The sequence below is a fragment of the Canis lupus genome, chromosome 6 (assembly GCF_048164855.1).
Source record: "Canis lupus baileyi chromosome 6, mCanLup2.hap1, whole genome shotgun sequence".
NCBI classification, from domain to species: Eukaryota; Metazoa; Chordata; class Mammalia; order Carnivora; family Canidae; genus Canis; species Canis lupus.
This window is the reverse complement of record NC_132843.1, coordinates 26,777,461-26,800,648: the sequence shown is the minus strand read 5'-3', so window position 1 is coordinate 26,800,648 and position 23,188 is coordinate 26,777,461. Positions and strand designations below refer to the sequence as shown.

The 23,188-nt window shown below is 41.9% G+C and overlaps 2 protein-coding genes across 10 annotated transcripts in view; one reads left to right on the top strand and one right to left on the bottom strand.

The window, feature by feature from the left end:
* Positions 1 to 1,456: 1,456 nt before the first annotated feature.
* LOC140635135 (uncharacterized) overlaps positions 1,457 to 23,188 on the bottom strand; it is a 32,206-nt gene continuing 10,474 nt past the window's right edge. Inside the window, exons 3-9 of one of the 9 annotated variants that reach the window (XM_072829270.1) lie at positions 22,615 to 22,690; positions 8,483 to 8,583; positions 7,692 to 7,942; positions 6,668 to 6,809; positions 6,107 to 6,506; positions 2,696 to 2,795; positions 1,457 to 1,742 (exon numbers count right to left, since the gene is read on the bottom strand). The gene's annotated coding sequence lies outside the window, so the exon portion shown is untranslated. Of the gene's footprint in view, positions 1,743 to 2,695; positions 2,796 to 6,106; positions 6,507 to 6,667; positions 6,810 to 7,691; positions 7,943 to 8,482; positions 8,584 to 9,913; positions 13,488 to 22,614; positions 22,691 to 23,188 lie in introns of those variants that run through there. The other 8 variants (XM_072829271.1, XM_072829276.1, XM_072829272.1 and 5 more) reach the window with 8 other exon arrangements.
* LOC140635140 (zinc finger protein 396-like) lies at positions 7,597 to 15,973 on the top strand. Its single transcript, XM_072829289.1, is given in 5 exon segments — positions 7,597 to 8,013; positions 8,493 to 8,661; positions 13,358 to 13,700; positions 14,455 to 14,503; positions 14,505 to 15,973. Coding segments are annotated over 5 exon segments (1,188 nt in total). The 3' UTR covers positions 14,715 to 15,973.

Genomic DNA, 23,188 nt, shown 5'->3' with positions numbered 1-23,188 from the left:
CCTGCTTGTGTGTGTTGTGTGTGTGCACATGTGCACACACATACACACACGCTAAAATAAAATAAATCTTTCTTAAAAAAGAGTATTTAGAGCTCTATATCCCTTCCTTGCCTCAACTTGTCTAATCATATCCAAGCAGAAATCTCAGGTTTCATTCTCTGGAGAGTTTTCTGAACTGCAGGATACAAGGCTCATAATGTAACCCTAACCTGAATCCTAACACTACCCCTCACTCCTAACCCTAACCAAAACCATATGAATTGCAGTATACAAGGCACACACCCTCACCCTGGTCCTAATCCTAACCCTCACCCTTTCCCTACCTCTATCCTGAACACTAACCCAATAAATACCATATGATTTCACTTATATGTGGAATTTAAGTAGCAATACAGATGAGCAGAGATAAAAAAGGAGAGAGAGGAAAACCATAAAACGGACTCTTAATTAGAAAACAAATGGATGGTCACCAGAGGGGAGGTAGGTGGGAGATGAGGGAAATAGGTGATAGAGATTAAGGAGTGCACCTATGTGATGAGCACTGGGTGTTGGATGGAAGCATTGAATCACTATATTATACAAATGAAACTACTATTACTGTATGATAAGTGGAATAAAAATATAACCTTCCTAAAAACTAAGTTTTAAACAGTACAAATTCACTATCAAATACCAAAGAAGTCACTTTAAAGATGGGGAAAGAAACTTCATTTCCTAATTGTATAGAACTGCTAATAGTGCTGTCATCTGATTTTTTTTTCTTTTTTCTTTTTTAAAGATTTTATTTATTTAACATAGGAGAGAGCAAGAGAACATAAGCAGGGGAGTGCATCAGAGGGAGAGGGAGAAGTAGACTCCTTACCAAGGAAGGAGCCCGATATAAGGCTCAATCCCAGGACCCTGGGATCATGACCTGAGCTGAAGGCAGACACTTGACTGAGCCACCCAGGTGCCCGGCCTGTCTGATATTTGGACCAGCTTTATAGCAGCTCGAATTTGGTTCTTCATTAAGTTAGTCTAGGAAATAGACATTGCCTTGTTGCTAGATATAATAAACTAGCTAGAGATTCAGTGAGAGCCTTGCTAACCAAAGCATTATTATCACCTGGGAATGTGTTAGAAATGCAGAACCTCAGGCCCCACCTCAACCTTACTGAGTCAGAATTTGCATTTTAAGAAGATTCTCAAGTGATTCCTCTGCACATTCAACTTTGAGAAGCAGTGATATGGGTCACGGACATCTTTGAGAATCAGATAGAAGATGAAGACCGAAAGTCTCAGATTAGAAGCCAGGCAGGTGATGGAACTGGAAGGGGGCAGATGGGGATTTTTAGCAACGGGGGAAAGCAGGCTCTAAGTGTCCACAAGTAGAAACTACTTTGCTCCAAGAGACATTTGCCCAGAGGGAATGCAGAATCAGTATTCTCAGATTTTTCAGTTTTCCAAAAGAAGTGAGTAGTGTGGATTTTTTTTAATGTATTAAATCAAAATTTACATTTTGAAAACAAAACAAAACAAAACAAAACAAAACAAAATTTACATTTTGGGTACCAATTCCAAAAGTATGGGGCAGGCTAGTCTTTGTCAAGGTCAGTAACCTGTGTCTTCAGTTAGACCCTGTCCCCAAAAAGTACACATATGCACCTAGAAATACAGGATTCAGTGGTGTCCATCAGAGCTTTGTACGGTGATTCTTGTGCTGTCAATATGATAGTCATTGGCCATATGAAGCTATTGAGAACCTGAAATGGCAAAAGTGAAGAACTGAAGTTATAATTTTATTTAACTTTAATAAGTCTAACTTAAGCAGCCACATGTATTTAGTGGTTACCGCACTCGGCACACAGATACAGAGCCCATAGACCATGGGTTAAAACTCCTCTTAGGGTGGAAGGAGGGTGAAATAAGGGGAATTAGAGTGCACTTATCATGATGAGCACTGGGTAATGTATACAATTGCTGAATCACTACATTGTACACTTGAAACTAATTTAACACTGTATGTTAATTAGACATCAATAAAAAACAAACCAAAAAACTCAAACTCCTCTCAAATGCTTGTTTTTCCAAAAAAGCTTTTCTTTTGACATAGTTCTTTATTTAGCTAATATGGAGGTTCTCAATTTCAGCTGCTGTGGTAGACCAAAAAATGGGCCAGAAGATATTAGCTCCTTATTCTTGGAACCTGTAAATGTTACCTTATTTGGGGAAAAGGTCTCTGCAGTAGTGACCAAAATAGGGATTTTGAGATGAGGGGATTATATCCTTGATTTTTTTGGGTAGGCCTTAAATGCAATTTCACGGAGCCTTATCAGAGGGAGAAAGTGAAAGACTCGAGAATGCTGGCCTTAGAGACTGGAGTGATGCAGCTACCAACCACGGAGTGCTGGCAGGCACTGGAAGCTATAAGAGGAAAGGAATGAGTTCTTCCCTAGAGCCTCTAGAGGGAGGGCTGCTTTGCTGACATCTTGACTTGGACCAGTGCAACTGATTTCAGACTTTTGGCCTCTAGAACTGTTGTTAAGGCACCAATTTTGTTGTTATACCGGCCCTAACTAAAAGAGCTGCTCACTGGAATTGCCTGGGGAGCTTTACTTACCTACATTAGATTAATCTCTTCCAATGAGATGACTATTATGATCTCTATTTTATAAATGAGAGAAGGATTAGCAAATTTTAGGAACTTATAGCTCACTTGTGGCAGAGTTGAGGAACGAACCCAGGTCTGTCTACTACTTCTGGAAACAGTGAACAAGGATGGGGGAAATATCCAAGATGACTTCTAAGACTTCTGCCTAGAACATGGAGTCAACAGCGGTTTTACTAACAAAGCAAGGAATTTGAGAAGCATGGCAGTTGAGGGTATAAGTGATAAACTCAGTTTGGGAGGCTTCCTTAGTTGTTTTCCTAACTTATACTTCATTCTTGTCTTCCACAAAAGGACACATGGCTTGCTCATCAAAACTCTCACAGCTATTCAGGGTGCATGCACACTTGGGACTTCCTACTCTTCACTACTCTCTTGGAAACCATAGTTCCATTGTAGGCAAATTGCCTTTTATTTCTAAACCTAATTCCCTAACTCTGTATCTTTGTAGAAACATGGCAGCTTGTCTCTACCATACCTCTTTCAGGCATCTCTAGGCAAGGAAAAAATGGGTGTGTGTATAGATGGATACAGGTCCACACCCACAAAAGTTTCTAACCAGATGAAGCACAAATATGTTGGGATAAAGAAACAGAGTGATTAGGGTGCCTGGTTGGCTCAATCCATGGAGCATGCAACCCTTGATCTTGGGTTTGTGAGTCTGAGCCCCATGTTGGGTGTAGAGATTACTTAAAATCTTTAAAAATATATAGTGATGAAGAAGAAAAGGTAGAAGAGTGACTATCGTTATAGAGTGCCCTCTTCTTTCGCTGCATTAGTAAGCGGCTTATGAAATTCATAGGAAGTTTAATATGCTTATATAGGGTATAAGGTATAGAGATACAGAGCATGTTTGATATTTTTTTACATAATCTCATAAAATGTCCAATTATGGGGAAGGTATTAACTATCACCTATTATTCAGCCTCAGATTCAATCTACTGAAAACTCTCCTCAAATGTCCATACAACCTACTGTCAAACCTACTCACACTGTTTTTTTTTTAAAAACTTTCCTAAGTGATACACTATCCAATCATCTGTCAGTCTACCATCTAAGCAAGCACTGGCAACCTAAATGTTTCCTGAATATGCCTCCATCCTCACTCCCTCTGCACTAGTTCAGATCTCTAACAGCTACAGTCCGGATATTTGCAAGAGCTTCAGAGCTGGTCACCCTGCTTGAGTTTTGTCTCCTTCCAAATCCATCCTTCACATTGCCATCACAGAGCTCTATCTGAACTGTTTATCAGCTTGTGCCACTTATTCAAGATACTGTTTCAAATTTTAGTTCATAGCCTTTTACCTGGCCTGCCACATCTTTTAAGACTACTTATTTCTTCATCCTTACCCTTACCCTCTCATGGCTTACCATCCTTCAATCCCAGCAAATATAAAATTTCTGTACTGTCCCCCAGAGTGCTGGCAGTACATGGTCATGACACTCAGCTGTCCCCATCAATCCCAGTCCCACTCTCTCCATCCCTTCCCCCCGCCCCAGCACTTTCTTTCTTTGTACTATTACAGCATCCTGTAGGTAGCTCCATCAGAACATCTGCCATGTAGCTTACAACGGTCAATTCACATACCCTTCTTCTTAGTCTATCAGTTCCCAAAAAGAATTTGTATCTTACATTTCAATTCTCAGTGAGTAACATGCATCTGGTATATAGTAGTTGGTCTACTAGGACCTTGTTCCTTCAAATTTTTCACTCTACCCTCAAAATCAAAAAAATAAAAAAACAAACAAAACCTGTCCTTCATGCGTGGAACTTTCATAAGTAGTCTTTTACATCTGCTTTTGGGATGATCTGCATATCTGGTGGAATACAAACCCATGAATTCACTCCTGATCTCTTGCCAAATCCCATGTCTTTTCACAGTTCCTTACTCTCCTTGCAACTTTCAACTATTGTCCATTTTCTCCTTAAACCACCTTCTCTGACTTCACACCTCTATCAGCCATTGACTGCTCTTGTTTCAGATGCTTCATTGCCTTGACTAAATTAACCCGTCTACCATCGGAGTAAACATGTTCTCTTCTGCACTTTTCAGCTGCTATCTTGCTGGTCGTGTTTGCAGCTGCCTCAACAAAAAATCATATCCTGTTGTCCCCTCTTGACGCAAAAATTTCTTCAAATTTAATGTCATGGTAGGTTAAGATACAAGTTTCTCCCCTAACCCTCTAGGTCTGATATAGACAGAATAAAGTAGCCTCTTCTCCATCTCAGACTCCAGCACTGGCATAGTTTTTTGAGGGGAGAGGTCATACCCAGGGCTTCCGCCTCCCCTTCCCCCCCCCCCCCCCCCGCGCCTTGTTGTTAATTAGCAAGTGGTTTTTAAGCATCTCCATTGTCTTCCTAATTCCCCACTTCCCCCCATAAATACATTTTCCAAGAATTCCTATAGAGAGGGGGTGGAAGAGGAAGCCAGTATGTGGGGTTGTGGCCTTGAAGCCCCATTTGGCTTCAAATTTATTTTTACATTTACTTATGATATCTGAGGGTAAAAAACATATATATGTTTATATGCCAAAATATGTGTGTAGGTGGGCTGTCACCTTTTCAAGGGCCATTAGGTTCTCCTGTGTAAGCGTGGGGCAGAGGCGGGGGCAAACCTGTTCCTTACAACAGCGCTATTTGGAGCAGAACTCCAGCGGCGCCGATGCTGTCAGAGGCCAATTGCGCTCAAAGGCAGAAGCAAGCCCGGGAGTCTTTCCCCTCCGTGATGTTGGGCAAGTCACGAAACTTTGAGGCGTTCTTGCAAAATGGGAATAACCTTGCTGAGTTAAGTGAAAGAGTAACTGGAATAGCCTAAGTGGAAGGACTCTGAGAAATGACAGCGCGGGTCTCTGCGGACAGGGGCGCCGAGGGGCCGCACGCCCACCCGCCGCGTCCCCTCCTCCCGCTAACGCCGCAGCCCGCGGCGGCGGCCCGTCTCCATGGCAACCGCGCGCCCATCCCCCGCCCGCCGCCGACCCCACCTCGAGGACCGGAAGCAGCTCCGGATCGGGCGCTCCCCCGGCGTCTTCCGGAGGACGCGGGGTCGCTCTTCCCGGCAGGGAGGTGAGAGCCGAGTCCTCTTCCCAGCCCGCAGGCCTCGGGGAGAAGCGCCCCCCCCCGGGGGTGGGAGGAGGTGGCCGCGGCCCCGACCCCCGCCGCCCCCGGCCCCGCCCCTCCGGGCCCCTCGCCGCGCGCCCGCACGCTCCTGCCGCCCCCCGGCTCCGCCGCCCCCGCCGCCCCCGCCGGGCCCCCGGGCGCCAGCGCTTCGCCCCCGGCCGGCTGCGGTGTTGGGAGGCGCCGAGAGCAGGTGTGCAGGCGGCGCGTGTGGACGGCTGGTGCCCAAGCGGCAGAGCGCGTCCCGCCGCCGCTCTCCGCGACGTCAGAGTCTGCTTTTAGTTTAGGGTCCCGGTGTAACACCCCCACCCCCAGCCCCACCCCCCAACGGCCTCCGGACTCACGGCCTCGAACCCTGGCTGCTGCTCCGCCTCGACCCTAGAGCCTCATCCGGGCGCGGGGGCCCCGGCAGCCTCGTGGCCGCGCCGCGGCGGGCAGGGTTGGCGGGGATTCAGCCCCCAGCCCCGCCCCTTGCCGGGGCTCCCGCCGCCCGAGCTGGCCTCGCTCGGGTCCTCCTCCGCCCCGCGCGCGGGAAAGTAACCGCACGGGGCTTTTGACAGGATGGAAATAAGGTGCTGAGACTAGAGCGTAGTACATTCTCTGTGTCGTTTGTTATCCTTTGCTGCATTGCAATCACCGTCGTATCATTGATGGATAACACCGGACTCTCTCTTCGAATAGAAGCTTTAAGGAGCCATAGGCCTTGTTCAGGTCACTGCTGTACCTTTGGTGCCTAGAACAGCACTTGATGAAGCTGGGGTGGGGGATGGTAGAGTGCATAAAGAGGAAAAACGGGCACATATAAGATTTTTTAATTAGCCATCAGTTATCAATGATGCTTATACTAAAATGGTGCTAAAAATGTCGTGCTACTCCCTTTCTGCTAACAAGCTAATGATACTTACGGAAATTGTTGCCCTGCTTCACCACCATGTTGCTTTGGCATTGTGGATCGTTAAAAAATTTTCTGTGTAATTCATTTCATAATACATAGCAATATATTTGCCACTCTCCTTTGGGCCCAACAAGCCAAGTCCTTGGGGTATCCTTGAATAAGTTGGAGAAAAAGAATATATTCCTGAAAATGTGCTTCCCAGCATTATTTATGACAGTAAAAATTAGAAACACTCTAAATATTCTATGGTAGAGAGAGATAAATAATAAAAATGTCATGGATTTGGAAGTAGAAGTAAATATGAAATAAATGGAAGCACATTAAGGAGGAGGAATATGCAATTACTTTTTCTTTTGAATGGTTACTGTCAAAATAGTATTGTCTTAATACTATTTGATAGTATTAGACTTAATGTTATATTAATACTGCTTAATAATAAGCATTGAAAAAAAATCCACATGAAAGCACTTCTCAAAAAAAAAAAAAAAAAAAAGAAAGCACTTCTCTTTTGAGTGCTATTTCTTAGCACTCTTTGCATCAGGCTAGAAAAAAAATTAATTGGCTCTTTGAGCCTGCCCCAGAGTCAATTTTTCTCAAGCTTCCCTTACTCCTGCTCTCCTGGAGTTCCTGCGCAATCTTGGCTGATCTCTTACTATGATAGTCAGCCTCGTGTGCATGATTTACAGAATAAATTGGGAATTACTCATGCATATAAATTAATGCATCTTAGCTCTTCGATTCTCTTAAGGAAGTATTCTTTGAAAGCTTGCTTTATACTAAGATTAAGGGAAGTGCTTTCTGTACAGTCTTCCATTTCTTAGATGTATTGTTCTAAGGAAACATTTGTCTGTGTCTTGTTCCCACTTGTTTCTTTCATCATACTTAAGGAAAACTTTACCTTCTTGAAGATTAAAACCTATCTATCTGTTCCCAGTCCAAATGTCTTTAAAGCTGAGAAAGTCATCACTCTTTCTACAAACTTCAGAGGAGTCTGACAGCATTTAGATAGTGAAGATGGAAAAGGAAGAGCAGACCTGTGATCTGAACTCCAGCCTCCCCTGGAGAAGCAGCTCCTGCCCAGAGACCTTCCGCCAGCGGTTCAGGCAGTTTGGCTACCAGGAGTCCCCTGGGCCCCGGGAGGCTCTGAGCCAGCTCCGGGAACTTTGCCATCAGTGGCTGAGGCCAGAGGTGAATACCAAGGAGCAGATCCTGGAGCTGCTGGTGCTGGAGCAGTTCCTGGCCATCCTGCCTGAGGAGCTGCAGGCCTGGCTTCGAGAGTACCAGCCTGAAAACGGAGAGGAAGCCGTGACTATGCTGGAGGAGCTGGAAAAAGAGCTTGATGGGCCAACTGAGCAGGTAAAAAGGCATCTTGTGGGGATGAGTGACCAGGTTGAGTCAGGAGCTCTGGGGCATGACTGCAGGTAGAGTTCTCAAATTATACTCCTACTCGCTAACCACGTAGGGTGGTAAATATACTCGTAGAATGTGGCTCTGCTTTCTTCCTCCCTTTTCCTGTATCCCAGGACGTTTTCTATGTAGTTTCTTCTCTATTATTTTATTTTGTTTTGTTTTAAAATTTTTATTTATTTATTTGAGAGAGAAAGAGAGAGTGTGCGCAAGCATGTGCTCACAACCAGGGGGAGCGACTGAGGGAGAGGGAGAAGCAGGCTTCCAGCTGAGCAGGGAGCTGGATACAGCTGATCCCAGGACCCCAGGATCACCACCTGAGCCAAAGGCAAGGGCTTAACCAACTGAGCCACCAAGCGACCATCTCTATTATTTTATCCCCAACATGATTCCCTTCTTCAGTCTCTGTTATACCTACCTGCTTTTAGGTCTTTTTTGGACAAAGTGAGGACATGCTTGCAGAGAAGCTGACATCTTGGGAAATCACTCAGGAGTCGTCACCAAGTAGCCAGATCAAGCCTGTAAAGAAGCAGCTGCCGTTGCCATCAGGGGAGTTTCACTCAATTCGAAAAGGTGAGGGGCAGGATTCCGTTCATGGTGGGGGCAAAGGTGGCCTCTCAGCCCACCACACACATCTCAGCTGCTTTCTGCAAGAGGTCTCAAATCTCCCCTCCTGCCTCCTCATCACTGTGCAGACTTCCACTATTAAATGTTGTGCTAATGATTGTCCTCAGGATTTTGTTCTTGTTTCTTTTCCAGACTCTCTTATAATATCTTTCAGATTTTTAAATCCTTGGCATCATGTCCATGGGGATTTTTCAGCCTTTTTAAAAGAAGCATTATATTTTACATGGAGTTCCACTATATAAAACAGATGAAAACACAGCTACCCTGACTGAAGCAAGAGCAAGTAGTATCAGCCCACAAGCTTGGTGAAAGTCACAATCTACAGACCACTAGTCCACGTAATCATTTTCTGTATAGCTATTTGCTTGGTTACTAGTGGCATCTAGTATTCAAATCACCATATTTCTGCCAAGATGACTGCCCTCTCATAGTGACTTGAATATTTTTCTCCACTCTCTCACATCCTAAACTGGCCTCTGCTGCTGCTTGCAGCACTTTAAAATGGCTGGCTTAGCACTCTGTTCTTTTGTTGCAGATACTAAAAAAATAAAGGCTGTGGGAAAAAAAGCAGAGCAAAATAAGGGAGACGGGTCTTATTAAATAAGGTAGGGACACAGTCTTATTAACTAAAGTGGTGGAGAAGGCCTCTTTGATGAATGACATTTGAGCAGAGACCTTCCTTCTAGATGATCATGCTGGATAAAATGGGAGTCAGAAATGAAGGTGGGAAACCCTACTTGGAAGGATCTCCTCTTCTCCCCCCAGCACTGCTTCCATATTCCACAGGGGTCGATCAGCTAAGTAAGGTTAGAGTTTTTACAAGGTGATTTTGATAAGAAAATATAGGAAAATCAAAATACAAAAACTTATAAAATATTTCTGTTTGTTGACAAGAGGCTCGTAGGGGCACTTAACACCCCTAGTCTAGCAGCTGTCTTGGCTTAGGTAAGAGAGAAATGAAAGTATTTTCATACTCCATCAGGATCAAGAAGGAACCATTCCTGCCTTGGTAGCTTTTTGTTGTGGTAATTGCAAAAGTTATCAGCCTCAAAGCCAGGTCTTGGGATCCCAGTGTTGACAATAACAACATTCTACCTCCAAATGTCTTCACAGAGGACTACTCTCTTAAATTTGTTTTGTTTTTTAATTTTATTTTTTTCATCGTGATAACCGTACACTTTAATCCCCATCCCTTTTTTCCCTTAGCCCCCCACCCCCCTGCCATCTGGTAATCAACAATTTGTTTTCTGTAATTAAGAGTCTGTTTCTTGGTTTGCCCCCTTTTTTTTCCCTTTGCTCAATTTATTTTGTTTCTTAAGTTCCACATATGAGTGAAATCATATGGTATTTGTTTTCCTCTGGCTGACTTATTTCACTTAGCATAATACTCTCTAGCTTTATCCATGTTGATGCAAATGGCAAGATTTAATTATTTTCTATGGCTGAGTAATATTCCACACATTACACAATAAATATTGTGTATTTATACCACATTTTCTTTATCCGCTCATCTATAGATGAACGCTTGAGCTGCTTCCATAGTTTGGCTACTATAATTAATGCTATTAACATAGGGGTGCATATATCCCTCTGAATTAGTGTTTTTGTGTTTTGGGGGATAAATATCTTCTAGTTAGTGCCATTACTGGATCATGGGGTAGTTCTCTTTTTAACTTTTTGAGGAACTTCCATACTATTTTCCACAGTGGCTGCACCAATTTGCATTCCTACCAACAGTGCAAGAGCATTCCTTTGTCTCTACATCTTCACTAACACTTGTTTCTTGCATTTTTTAGTTTAGCCATTCTGACAGGTGTGAGGTTCTCTCATCGTAGTCTTGATTTGTATTTCCCTGATGACAAGTGATGTTAAGCATCTTTGCATGTGTGTGTTGGCCATCTATATGTCTACTTTGGAGAAATATCTATTCTTCTCATTTTTAAATTGGATTACTTGTTTTCTGGGTCTTGAGTTGTGTAAATTCTTTATGTATTTTGGATGCTAACTAACCCTTTATTGGATAAATAAATTTGCAAATATCTTATCCCATTCAGTAGGTTGCCTTTTACTTTTATTGGTTGTTTCCTTTGCTGCGCAGAAATTTTTATTTTTATGTAGTCCCAATAGTTTATTTTTGCTTTGTTTCCCTTGCCTTAAGAGACACATCTAGAAAAATGTTGCTATGGCCAATGTCAGATTATTGCCTTTGTTCTCTTCAAGGATTTTTTAAAAAAGATTTTACTTATTCATGAAAGACACAGAGAGAGAGAGAGGCAGAGGGAGAAGCAGGCTCCATGCATAGCCTGATGTGGGACTCTTTCCTCGGTCTCCAGGATCAGGCCCCAGGCTGAAGGTGGCTCTAAACCGCTGAGCCACCTGGGCTGCCTCTTCAAGGATTTTTATGGTTTCAGGTCTCATGTTGAGGTCTTTAATCCATTTTGAGTTTATTTTTGTAAATGATGTAAGAAAGTGGTCCAGGGGCTTCTGGGTGGCTCAGTCAGTTAAGTATCTGCCTTTGGCTCAGGTCATGGTCCCAGGGTCCTGGGATTGAGCTCCATATGGGGGGCAGGGGTTCCTGCTCAGCGGGGAGTCTGTTTCTCCCTCTCTTTCTGCTGCTACTCCTGCTTGTGAGCACATGCTCTCTCTGTCAAATAAATACATAAAATCTTAAAAAAAAAAAAAGTAGTCCAGATTCTTTCTTTTGGGTGTAGCTGTCCAGTTTTCCCAACACTTTGCTGAAGAGACTGTCCTTTTCCCATTATGTATTCATTCCTCCTTTGTTGAAGATTAATTGACCATAAAATTATAGGTTTATTTTTGGGTTTTCTATTTTCTTTCATTGATCTATATGTTTATCTTTGTGCCAGTACCATACTGTTTTAATTACTCTCATTTTGTAACATAACTTGAAATCTGGGATTGTGATACTCAAGATTTGTTTTTCTTTTTCAAGATTGCTTTAGCTATTCAAGGTCTTTCGTGATTCCATAGAAATTTTAGGATTGGGGCAGCCCAGGTAGCTCAGTGGTTTAGCGCCGCCTTCAGTCCAGGGCATGATCCTGGAGATCTGGAATCGAGTCCGATGTTGGGCTCCCTGCATGGAGCCTGCTTCTCCCTCTGCCTGTGTCTCTGTCTCTGTCTCTCTCTCTCTCTCTGTCTCTCATGAATAAATAAATAAAATCTTTAAAAAAAAAAGAAGAAATTTTAGGATTGTTCTAGTTCTGTGAAAAATGCTGTTGGTATTTTGACAGGGATTATATTAGGTCTGTAGATTGCATTGGGGAGTATAGACATTTTTAACAACGTTTGTTCTTCCAACCCATAAACATGGAATATCTTCCCATGTCTTTGCATTGTCTTGAATTTCTTTCATGAGTGTTTTATACTTTTCAGAATATAAGTCCTTCACCTCTTTGGTTAAATTTATTGCTAGATCTTTTATTGGTTTTGGTGCAATTGTAAGTGGGATTATTTTCTTAATTTCACTTTCTGCTTCATTATTTGTATATAGGAACAGATTTCTGTACATTGATTTTGTATCTTGTAACTTTACTGAATTCATTTATGAGTTCTGATAGTTTTTTGGTGGAGTCTTTAGAGTTTTCTAGATACAGTATCATGTCATCTGCAAATAGTGAGAGTTTTACTTCTCCCTTACCAATTTGGAGCCTTTTATTTCTTTATGTTGTCTGAGTGCTGTGGCTAGGGCTTCCAGTACAATGTTGAATAAAAGTGGCTAAAGTGAACGTCCTTGAATTTTGATGGTGGGGACCAGATGTTGGAGTCACCTTAGAATTTGGAACAGAGTCCTTACCATTTACAAAATGACTTCTATTTACACCAGTAACAATGGCAGTCAACTAATACTATAAAATACATTTAAGGGTAGGGTTTTTTCATAAGTGAGTACTTTGTGCTACCCTTGATTTTTTGACGTGTCAGTTATCCTAGTCTATAATCCTCCCCCCACCCCCCCAATTTGTATTTTCTGACCTTATTTTCCATATTCATTTTTGACCCTTTGGCTTTCTTCATTTCATTTATCATTATTAAATTTTTTTTATTGATGCTCATACTAAGTCTTATTTAATTACTACCTGCTGCCCCATCTGGCTCCTCTCCTTCAGTTGCTTCTCTGCTTCTCCCATAATTCCTCATCTTTTAGTCCCATTTCTTCCAGATTTTCTTCAGTCTCTGATACATCTTTGTACCTCTACTCACCATCCTACCTTTTGCGTGGAACTTTTCAACTTTATAGTTGATTGTCTCCTCAATATATAAATCTTTCCCTTTTTTGTCTTTTGGTCTTCTCAATATTTTCTGACTTACCATCTCCATCCTCTACTTTGTGATGCTGTTTTACAAACATGCTAGCCAGTGAATAATCCATACAGATTTTCTTTGTGTCATTCTATTTGCCTTTCTTTCTTTTTTTTAAAGATTTTATTTATTTATTCATGAGAGACATACAGAGACATAGGGAGAGGGAGAAGCAGGTTCCCCATGGGGAGCCTGTTTCAGGACTTGATCCCAGGACCCCCGGGATCACAACCAGAGCCAATGGTAGACAAAGGGAGATCCTCAACCACTGAGCCACCCAGGTGCCCCCCTTTCTTTCTTTCTGTACAGAGAACTGGTGACATTGCTTTTCTGTGTATTATTTCAGCTAAAGACACAAAAACTCTAAATGTGAATGCAGCTTTGAGGCAGAAGACTTCTCCAGCCATGGAACTGCATTACACTGTTTCTAACACCCTTCTTATGGACGCTCCTCAGAGTTGCACATATCGAAGAACCTGTGAACAAGATGGCAAGTTTGAAAGAAGACAGAGAAACCCTTTTGGGAAGAAGCAACACAAGTGTGATGAATGTGGCAAAGTCTTTAGTCAGAGCTCAGCCCTCATCCTCCATCATAGAATCCACAGTGGGGAGAAACCCTACACATGTGACGTGTGTGCAAAGGCTTTCAGCCGAAGTGCCGTCCTGATTCAGCATCGAAGAACACACACTGGAGAGAAACCCTACAAGTGTCATGAATGTGGGAAAGCCTTTAGTCAGAGCTCAAATCTTCTCAGACATAGAAAGAGACACATGAAAGAAAAAGTCCCATCAGTGTTGTAAGGGAATCAAAGCATTTGCTCAGAGCTTTTTCAGCAAGAGAAGACACAAAGCACGAACACTCCTTTAGTATTTCAGTAGTTTTGGTGGGCACTAGTTTGCTTTCAAAAGTCATAAAAGCTACAGAAGAGAATGTAAAATATCTTCTGTCAATGTTGTTTGCTCTCCTGCTTTATCAATACAGTGTCAATACAAATGTTTGAGATTCTACAGCTTAATTCAGATTTCCATCCCTAGGGTAGCTCTTGAAACGCATTTTCAAACATGTTCTATTTTCATTACTAACACAAGTCATGAACTAGTACATTTCTTTTTGGACAAATATATTTTCCCTATTGAGAAGGAATGTGTAAGTTCCTCAGTATAAAAATAAGTGTTTTCCTCAATTCCATAACTCGAGCATTGGGATTCTCAGACCAAAGATTAGAATTTTTGAAATTTTTACCATGTGTTTGTTTTAAAGAGAGTGAGAGAGCACAAGCAGGAGAGCTGTGGGCAGAGGGAAAGGGAGAAGCAGGCTCCACACTGAGCAGGAAGTCCCATGCAGGGCTTGATCCCAGGACCCTGAGATCATGACCCAAGCCGAAGGCAGACACTTAACTGACTGAACCACCCAGGCACCCCTACCATTTGTTTTTTGTTACTAGATTCAAAATATGAGAATAGGATTGAGGAGGCCCAAAAGAATGTGTACCTTCAGACCTGGGCTGAAATGTCCAGGGTCACTGTTCGGTGGAAGAAGAGTAAAGGGACCTACTCTCTTACAAAAATTCACAAAAGCTTACACGTTACTGATACTAAGTCAAGTTTTTTTTTGTTTTTTAAGATTTATTTTTACAGAGAGAGTGGTGTGTGGCAGTGGGGAGGGCAGAAGGAGAGAGAATTTCAAGCAGACTCCCCAGTGAGCAAAAAGCCCGGTGTGGTAATTGACCCCACACCCCTGAGATCATGACCTGAGCCAAAATCAAAAGTCAGACACCTAACTGACTGAGCCACTCAGGCACCCTCTAAGTAATTTTCTATGTAGGAAAAAAAAAATGTTTTTAAAGATTTTATTTAGTTATTCATGAGAGACACACAGAGAGAGGCAGAAACACAGAGGCAGAAGCAGGCTCCTTGCTGGGAGCCTGATGTGGGACTCGGTCCCTGGACCCAGGATCATGCCCTGAGCCAAGGGCAGACTCAACTGCTAAGCCACCCAGGCGTCCCCCCCCCAAAAATAATCTCTACAATGTAATTTGGAAATAACTCAGTGAATACAGCAGATTGGCTCTGCATGTCTTAGGGAGTGGCATAAATATAAGGAATGTTATAATAAACAAGGCTATCTATGGGTGCTTATATAACATTCGTGATCATCTTAAAATGAAAAAGAGATAAAGAAAAGACAGTTCACATAAGACTGATGGAATACGAGCAAATGTGGCCTGTAAAGGAAAGGTGCAGCACAGCGTATGTGCGAAAGGAAACCCTTACCAGCTAACAGCTCTCCTCCAGTGTCCCCTTTTCTGCTATACATCAGCTGTGAGCATGTTTCAGGCACCACAAGAGAACCTTTTCAGGGTCATGTGCATTCTTAAGGTTTGTCCCTCGACAAACTATCAAGACCTGAACCCCTGGGTTTTGACGCTCTTGTACAAAATTACTAAAGTTCAGTTTGAAGAGTTCACTGAACTTTGCCCATATGTCAGCCAGATTTCCTGTGTAAAAATAAAATGACTTGTATGTTATTAAAATTATCATGACAGTATACAAATAACGTTCCAAGAATCTAGGGATTCTTGATAAAAACTATTATAAGAATATATGCCTCATAATGTTTTCTGTGGTGCCACAGTTAGCCAATATGGAAGCAAACATCAAAAATGGAAGTCCTTAGGAGAAGGGAAGAGGGGCCTCATAGTGAACTTCTTTGATGAGGAGTATAAATATTGTACTTTCAGAAAATCTAACCATATCTAGTGCTGAGAGTAACTCCAGAAATAAATATGGGATTACTGTCCTCTACTTAGAATATTGATAATATAAGATTGGTAAGGGAAGAGGTGAATGTAAGTTGTGATTATAGAATTGTCTGATAGTGATTATACTTTGTAGCTCTAGTGAATATGAATATATATTGAGTTTTGTATATTTACATTTATTAAAAGTGTGAGAATCTTTATTTGGGCTCATTCTCTTTGTAATTAAAGAAAGGAACAAGCCATCTATGAAAGCAGCTACTGCCTCAGACACAGTATTGTGATTTATTGCATGATTATGGAAAGACAGAGTTTCTTGTTACTATTTGAATAAAATGACAACCTGGAGTGTTCTGAGGGAAGTTGTCTTCAGTTGGTGCTGCCATAAACCTTAAGAGATTGTGTTATCTACATTGTGAATAATCTGTTTCTCCCCCAGAAGGTGGTGTGAATCATATCATCTAAGTACGTGACAAAACTTTGAAAGGTGTTTTTGTGTTACGAGTTAATCATACACTTACATTGATCTCCTAATGCTAGTTCATTTAAATGGAAATTTAATATGACTTGGGCTAACCTTGATTTTTAAAATTAGCATGATATTAGTACCCCCATTAGATTGATTTCCATAGATAGCAAACACTTTCCAATGAAATTTGTATTTTTATGAATTTCACTTCATCTTAGCCTTTAATAATTAGGTATAATCCTATGTTCCCTCATTACCTCTCATTCTTTTGGAGGCCAGATCATGTATTTGTTACTGCCCTTAAACCCTCCTGTATTGGGAATGTTTCTGGATGCAAAATCCACTATGATGGTTTAAACAGGTAAGGCTTTGTAACCAGAAATCTGGAGGTGAGTTGCTTCTGGCTGTGAATCAGCAGCTGGACAATGGCTGGTCTAGATGTGGTCTCTGCCCTTCTTTTGGCCTTTCCCTCATGCTTATTTTCTCAGATAGGCAAGAGAGCTGACCCAGCTCCAGGAATGACCTCCAGGGTCAAGTCAAGAAAGAGGAAAAGGAGCTTCAGCCATGGCCATCTCCTTTGCTAGGAAAAGTAAAAGCTTTCCAAGAAACTCTAGAATTTTCCAAGAAAATTCTGCTTATGTTTCCTTGTTGCAAATGTGTCTGGTAAAGCATGGGTTTTCAACCTCTAGAGGGAAAGCAGCAGGGCAGGTGGGTTTTGTCAATGACATTAGGTCACCCAACAGTGTTTGCCATACTCCTTGGCCATCTTCCTCTTCATGGGCAAATGGCTGATTTTGCCTCCTGTTTACAGGGCAAAGAAACCCCAAAAGATAACTTACAACCTCCTGCTATCAAATTTGCTAACCTCACCCATTATTTCCCCTCCTCAGAATGAAAGAAGGGTCTCGCTAGTCCCTTACCATTCAGGACCTGGGCTGCCATCAGTTATTATCCCTCATCTCTCAACATTTAAGTATGGTGATGTGACTAACCCTCCAACTCTATACTATTCTAGTGTTATCTTTATAAAATTTGAGATGGTAGGTAATCCCCTAAGTGAGGGGAAACAAAATGGCCCTTAGCTTTGACTTCTTCATATTCATCATCCATTTCTTTCAACCAGAATGATCTTTCAAAAACATGCATTTGATCATGTCCCTTTCTTGTTCAAAACATAGACTTTCCATTGCTTTTAATATAAAGTTAACTCCTAAACAAAGCTTTTGAGGCTTTGTGTGATCTGATCACAGCTTACCGTTTCATTTTTTTTTCATTTTTTTTCCAGCTTATCATTTCAGCTTTGTCTCTTGCCATTGCATCCTTCATGCTCTACGCCAAAGCCATTCTGAATCATCGAAGTTCTGCCTCCAGGCCTTTGCATGTGTTCCTTTTGAACTCTTACCAGCTTCTGCACTTAACTCCTTTGTGTTTTAGCTCAGATGCCACTTCTTCCAGGAAGCCCCACCCTAGCCCTCCAAGAGTAGGTTAGGGACCACTACCACACTCTTCTACTCATTACATACTGGTATTACATTTACCACACAAAATGTTTTTAAAATACCAACTTGCATATATGGCTCCAAGGAAGAGGGGGAGGATGAATGATACTTTGGGAAGAAATGTCTTGAGATAGCAGGACGCCTGGGTGGCTCAGTGGCTGAGCCTCTGCCTTCAGCTCAGGGTGTGATCTTGGAGTTCCAGGATTGAGTACCTCATTGGGCTTCTTGCAGGGAGCCTGCTTCTTCCTCTGCTTCTCCCTCTGTCTGTGTCTCTGCCCCCCCCCCCCCCGCCATGTGTCTCTCATAAATAAATAAATAAATAATAATAAATAAATATCTTAAAAAAAAAAGTCATGAGATAGCAAAAGGAAAAAATGAAAAAGCCCTCCTGTCCCCTGGAAATGGTGAGGCAAAGAGAAGGTCAGACACAGGTGTTCCTTTACCTTTGCACCTAATGCCTAGAGAAATGCCAGAGGGGGTTGGGAGAGAATTTGAAAGGGGAGAAGGCTGGGCCAACTTGCTATTGAGTGCATTGAGGGAGCAATTGCTGAACAGACTTCTTGTTCTCCAACACTGGACTACTATAAAAATGGCAATGCAGTGTTAAGCAAAGGGCTCCTACCAGCTAACATATGATTTAGGAGATCTTTAGCAGTTCTCCATGTTCAATGGGGACCCTGGAAAAGAGCTGATTGCATCACCTGGAGAGTTGGGACCATTGCACAAAGTAACTTTGTGGATCTTATAGCCAAGAGCTGCAGGACCCAGAAGGCCCACAATCAGCTGGGAGTCTCAGCCACACCTTAGAGGGTGGCTGGAACCGATGTGGAGATGACAAATGAAGGAAAAGATATTGGCCTCCAGCCTAGCCAAAAGAACAAGTTACTGGTTGCTATAGTTTGGTGAGCAAGCACAACGGCAGACCACTTGTGAAGACAAGAGACTAGAAAAGAAGGACAGTAAGCCCATCTGAGATCCAATCCACAGCACCATCTCACCTAAGTGAATATAAACCCCCCTCCCCAGAAATCCAGATGACAGAAAAGGGCAAAACAAGAAATAGCCATTTAGGGAGTTGAACTTAAAATGGACTGAATAATTAAATTCTTTCACCACCACCACCCATACAATGAGGTGGGAATTCAAGAAGCAAAAATATCAGTTATAAAAAATTAGCTCCATTTTTCTTTGCATATTTGAGAAGAATTGTGTTTATCCCACCAATGGGTGCTTATATCTGCTTCTGTGTTGATGCCACTATTTTATGTTTCTTGAAAGCATGAAGTGACTCATTCACTGCTATCTCTGAAGCATCTGTCACAGTACCTGACCTCCAATAGGCACTTAAATACTTGTGGAATGAAAATATTTGCAAACTACGTATCTGATAAGGTATCAATATCCACAATATATAAAGAACTCCCACAGCTCAATGATAACAACAAAACCCCTAAACAATCTATTTCAAAAATGGGCAAAGGACATGAATAGATATTTCTCCAAAGAAGACATACAAATGGCCAATAAGTACAGGAAAAGATGTTCAACAACACTAATCATTAGGGAAATACAAATTAAAACCAAAATAAGATATCCCCTCATACACATTAGGATAGCTTTGATTAAAAATATAAAAGATAACAAATGCTGGCAAGGATGTGGAGAAATCGGAACACTTGTGCATTGCTGATGGGAATGTAAAATGATATAGCCACTATGGAAAACAGTTTGATGACTCTTCAAAAAGCTGAATATAGAATTACCAAATGATTCAGCAATTCCACTCCTCAGTATATCATCCAAAAGAACTAAAAGCGGGGGCGGGGGGGGGGGGAATCCATCGGTGGCACAGTGGTTTGGCTCCTGCCTTTGGCCCCAGGGCATGATCCTGGAGACCGGGGATCTAGTCCCACATCGGACTCTTTGCATGTAGCCTGCTTCTCCCTCTGCCTGTGTCTCTGCCTCTCTCTCTCTGTGTCTCTCATGAATAAATAAATTTTTTTTTTAAAAAAAGAACTGAAAGTGGGGACTCAGATCCTTGTACATCCATGTTCATAGCAGTATTATTCACAATAGCCAAAAGGTGGAAATAACCACATTTTTACTAATAGATCAATGACATTGGTTGGAAGCTTATATAACATGTGAACTCTAGTGTCTGAGCTAATGATCAGCCAGGTAAACATCTGCTATCTTTCCCTATGTAGCTTGGCTGGCTCCAATATATTGCAGAAGGAGTTGTCAGGATGCTAGGTGGAATGTCACTATTTGGACAGGTCAATGGGGCTGCATCAGAACTGGATTAATCCAGGGTGCCTTTGGCTTGGGTCATGATCCCAGGGTCCTGGGATTGAGCCCCACATCAGGCTCCCTGTAGGGAGCCTGCTTCTCCCTCTGCCTGCTGCTCTCCCAGCTTGTGCTCATGCTTTCTCTCTTTCAAACAGATAAATAAAATTTTAAATAAAAAAAGAACTAGATTATTCCATTAGACTGCTTTTATTCACTGCCTATTAGCGGTATTGTCAACTGAGTGGTTTTACAGTTTGACTTATCAATATTCATTCAACTCCACATGATTAACCTAACCCAGTCATGGCAATCCTGTTCTACTTGCAAGTAATTTTGATTTAGGAATGGGCATATCACCCAATCTGGGTCAATGAGACATTAGGGAAAACCTGTTCCATGGTCTCCAGGAAAAGTTTGCTTTCTCTAAAAAGAAGAGATAGAAAAGATGACGCCTTTCTATCTCCAGATGTTGTTGTGAGTGGCTATGATGGCAGGCAATGTTGCAACAGCTGGTAGATGAAGCTGACACATGGAGGAAGGAGCTAAGAAATCTGCAGAGCAGGACTCAAGTCCTGATGTACCATTCCTTCATTTATTTACCTTAGAAAATAAGAAACGTTTGAAATAAGTGACCTAATTATTCACCTCAAGAATCTAGGGAAAAATAAAAGAGGAATTTGAAACCAAAGTAAGTAGAAAGGACACAATGATAAAAATAAGGACAGAAGCTCTGGTTCCAGGGAAGGTAAGCACATTCCACTCTTGTCTTTCTCCACAGAGAGATTCCCACAGAATCCTGGACAGAGATAAAGAAGCAACTCCTTGAGGAGTAAATAATGCAAGCAGATTCGGGAGGAGGACTAGAATCTGAAGTTCCACTGAACTGCACTGAATTTATGCTTTCTTCCTCCTCGGTGTCTCCTAGCCTAGACTCAGCCTCCTAGCCTAAAACCCAGAAGCGCACACAGAGAGAGAACAGGAAGAACTCCAAGGGAAATGTTCTGTGCGTGGCCTAAGGAGTAGGGAAGGGGCTCCTAAGAGTCAGAAAGAATGGGAGAAATCCCTTAGTTTTTTTAAAAGAGGGATGTGGGGGAGGGGCAGAGGGAGAGGGAGTAAAAGAATCTTAAGCAGGTTCCATGCCCAGTGTGGCTCAATCTCACAACCCTGAGATCATGACCTGAGCCAAAATCAAGAGTCAGATGCTTAACTGACTGAGCCACCCCGGTGCCCCCATCCTGTATCTTTTTTTCTTCATTTGACTTCTCTCCTACCACAGCCTCCAGGCAATAATATAGCCATGCAGCAACCCAGCAATGGCAGGGGGCACAGAAAGAAATCACCTTAAACTCAGAGGGAGGGGAACTCTTAGCTTTGATCAGAGGAGCTTTGGTTCCAAGAGCATGATACCAATCTCCGTGGCTTTTATCCTCTCTGTGTCCTATCACTTCTTGACCAGGATGCAGATGTAATTGAGAGAAGAAAACACCAGAGCAAGGAAACTACAGCCCTAACTTTCTAGCTGGAAGATTACTAAGGGAGTCCTCAGGGAGCCAGAAAACATTGAGTTAATTGCAAATGGCAGAGAGATCAAGTGTAATCCCTAAAAGTAATATATGAACACCTCCGCTCACCTCTAAACTGTACATGCATGGATCTGACCCTACAGGGCGCAGCACAGGCATTGAGAACTGAGCTACCGGGTAGACTACTTCCCCAGATCCAGACTGGCCATCAGGTGGCATGCACAAAGGACTGGAAATGTTTGAAAACTGAACTGACTTTAGAACTACAACCCACACAGAACTTGTGGCCTGACCCTATGTGGGGCAACTGCCTGCTAAAACAAACAAACAAATCAACTTTCTGCTTAGGACATAAAATGATACCCAGAATCTAATAACAAAATATCAAAATGTGCAGGATACAGTGCAAAATGATTAGGCATAGTAAGAACCAGGAACATCTCAATTTGCAAGGAAAAAGAAAATAAAAAAAAAAAAAAGAAAAAGAAAATCAAATTATGCCACTGCCTAGATGACATACATGTTAGAACTATCAGAAAAAGACTCTAAACCACATATTATAACCAAGCTTAAGAAGTGTGAATGAGGGATCCCTGGGTGGCGCAGCGGTTTAGCGCCTGCCTTTGGCCCAGGGCGCGATCCTGGAGACCCGGGATCGAATCCCATGTCGGGCTTCCGGTGCATGGAGCCTGCTTCTCCCTCTGCCTATGTCTCTGCCTCTGTGTGTGTGTGTGTGTGTGACTATCATAAATAAATTTAAAAAATTTTTTAAAAAGTGTGAATGAATGGAATGAGGAAACATCAGGAAAGATATAAAGAAGATACAAATGGAAATTTTATAGAAAAATACAATTGCCAAAGTAAAACATACACTGGATGAACTCGGTGGAAGAATGCAAATGACAGATGAAATAGTCATCTATATAGATCAACGGAAATTACACAATGTAAACAACACTAGGAATAACAGATTGTAAAACAAAATTCTTAATGAATGTAAGCACAAAAGTCCTCAACAAATATTATCAAATTGAATTCAGCAATGTATAAAAAGAAGAAAATACCTGGACCAAGTGGGGCTTATCCCAGGACTATACAGTTGACCCAGTATTCAAAAGTCAAAGCAATCCACCAGAAGAGCTGTTCCAAAAGGAAAAACCACATGATCATATCAACTGATGCAGAAAAAGTATTTGACAAAATTCATCATCTATTTATGTTACAAAGAGAAAGTAACTTCCCCAGACTGATAAAGCACATCTGTGAAAAACTTAGAGTTCACCACATACCAATTAGAATGGCCAAAATGTGAAACACTAACACCAAGAAATGCTGGCGAAGATGTGGAGCAACAGGAACTCATTCATTGCTGGCAAGAATGCAACATGGTATACACACTTTGGCAGTTTCTAACAAAACCATATTTTCACCATATGATTCAGCAATCATGCTCCTTAGTATTTACCCAAAGGAGTTGGAAATGTACATTTACACAAAAATTTGGACACCTGTTTTAGCAGCTTTATTCATAATTGCAAAACCTTGGAAGCAACCAAGATGTCCTTCAGTGGTGAATGGATGCATAAACTGTGGTACATCCAGACAATGGAATAGTATTCATTGCTAAAAAGAAACGAG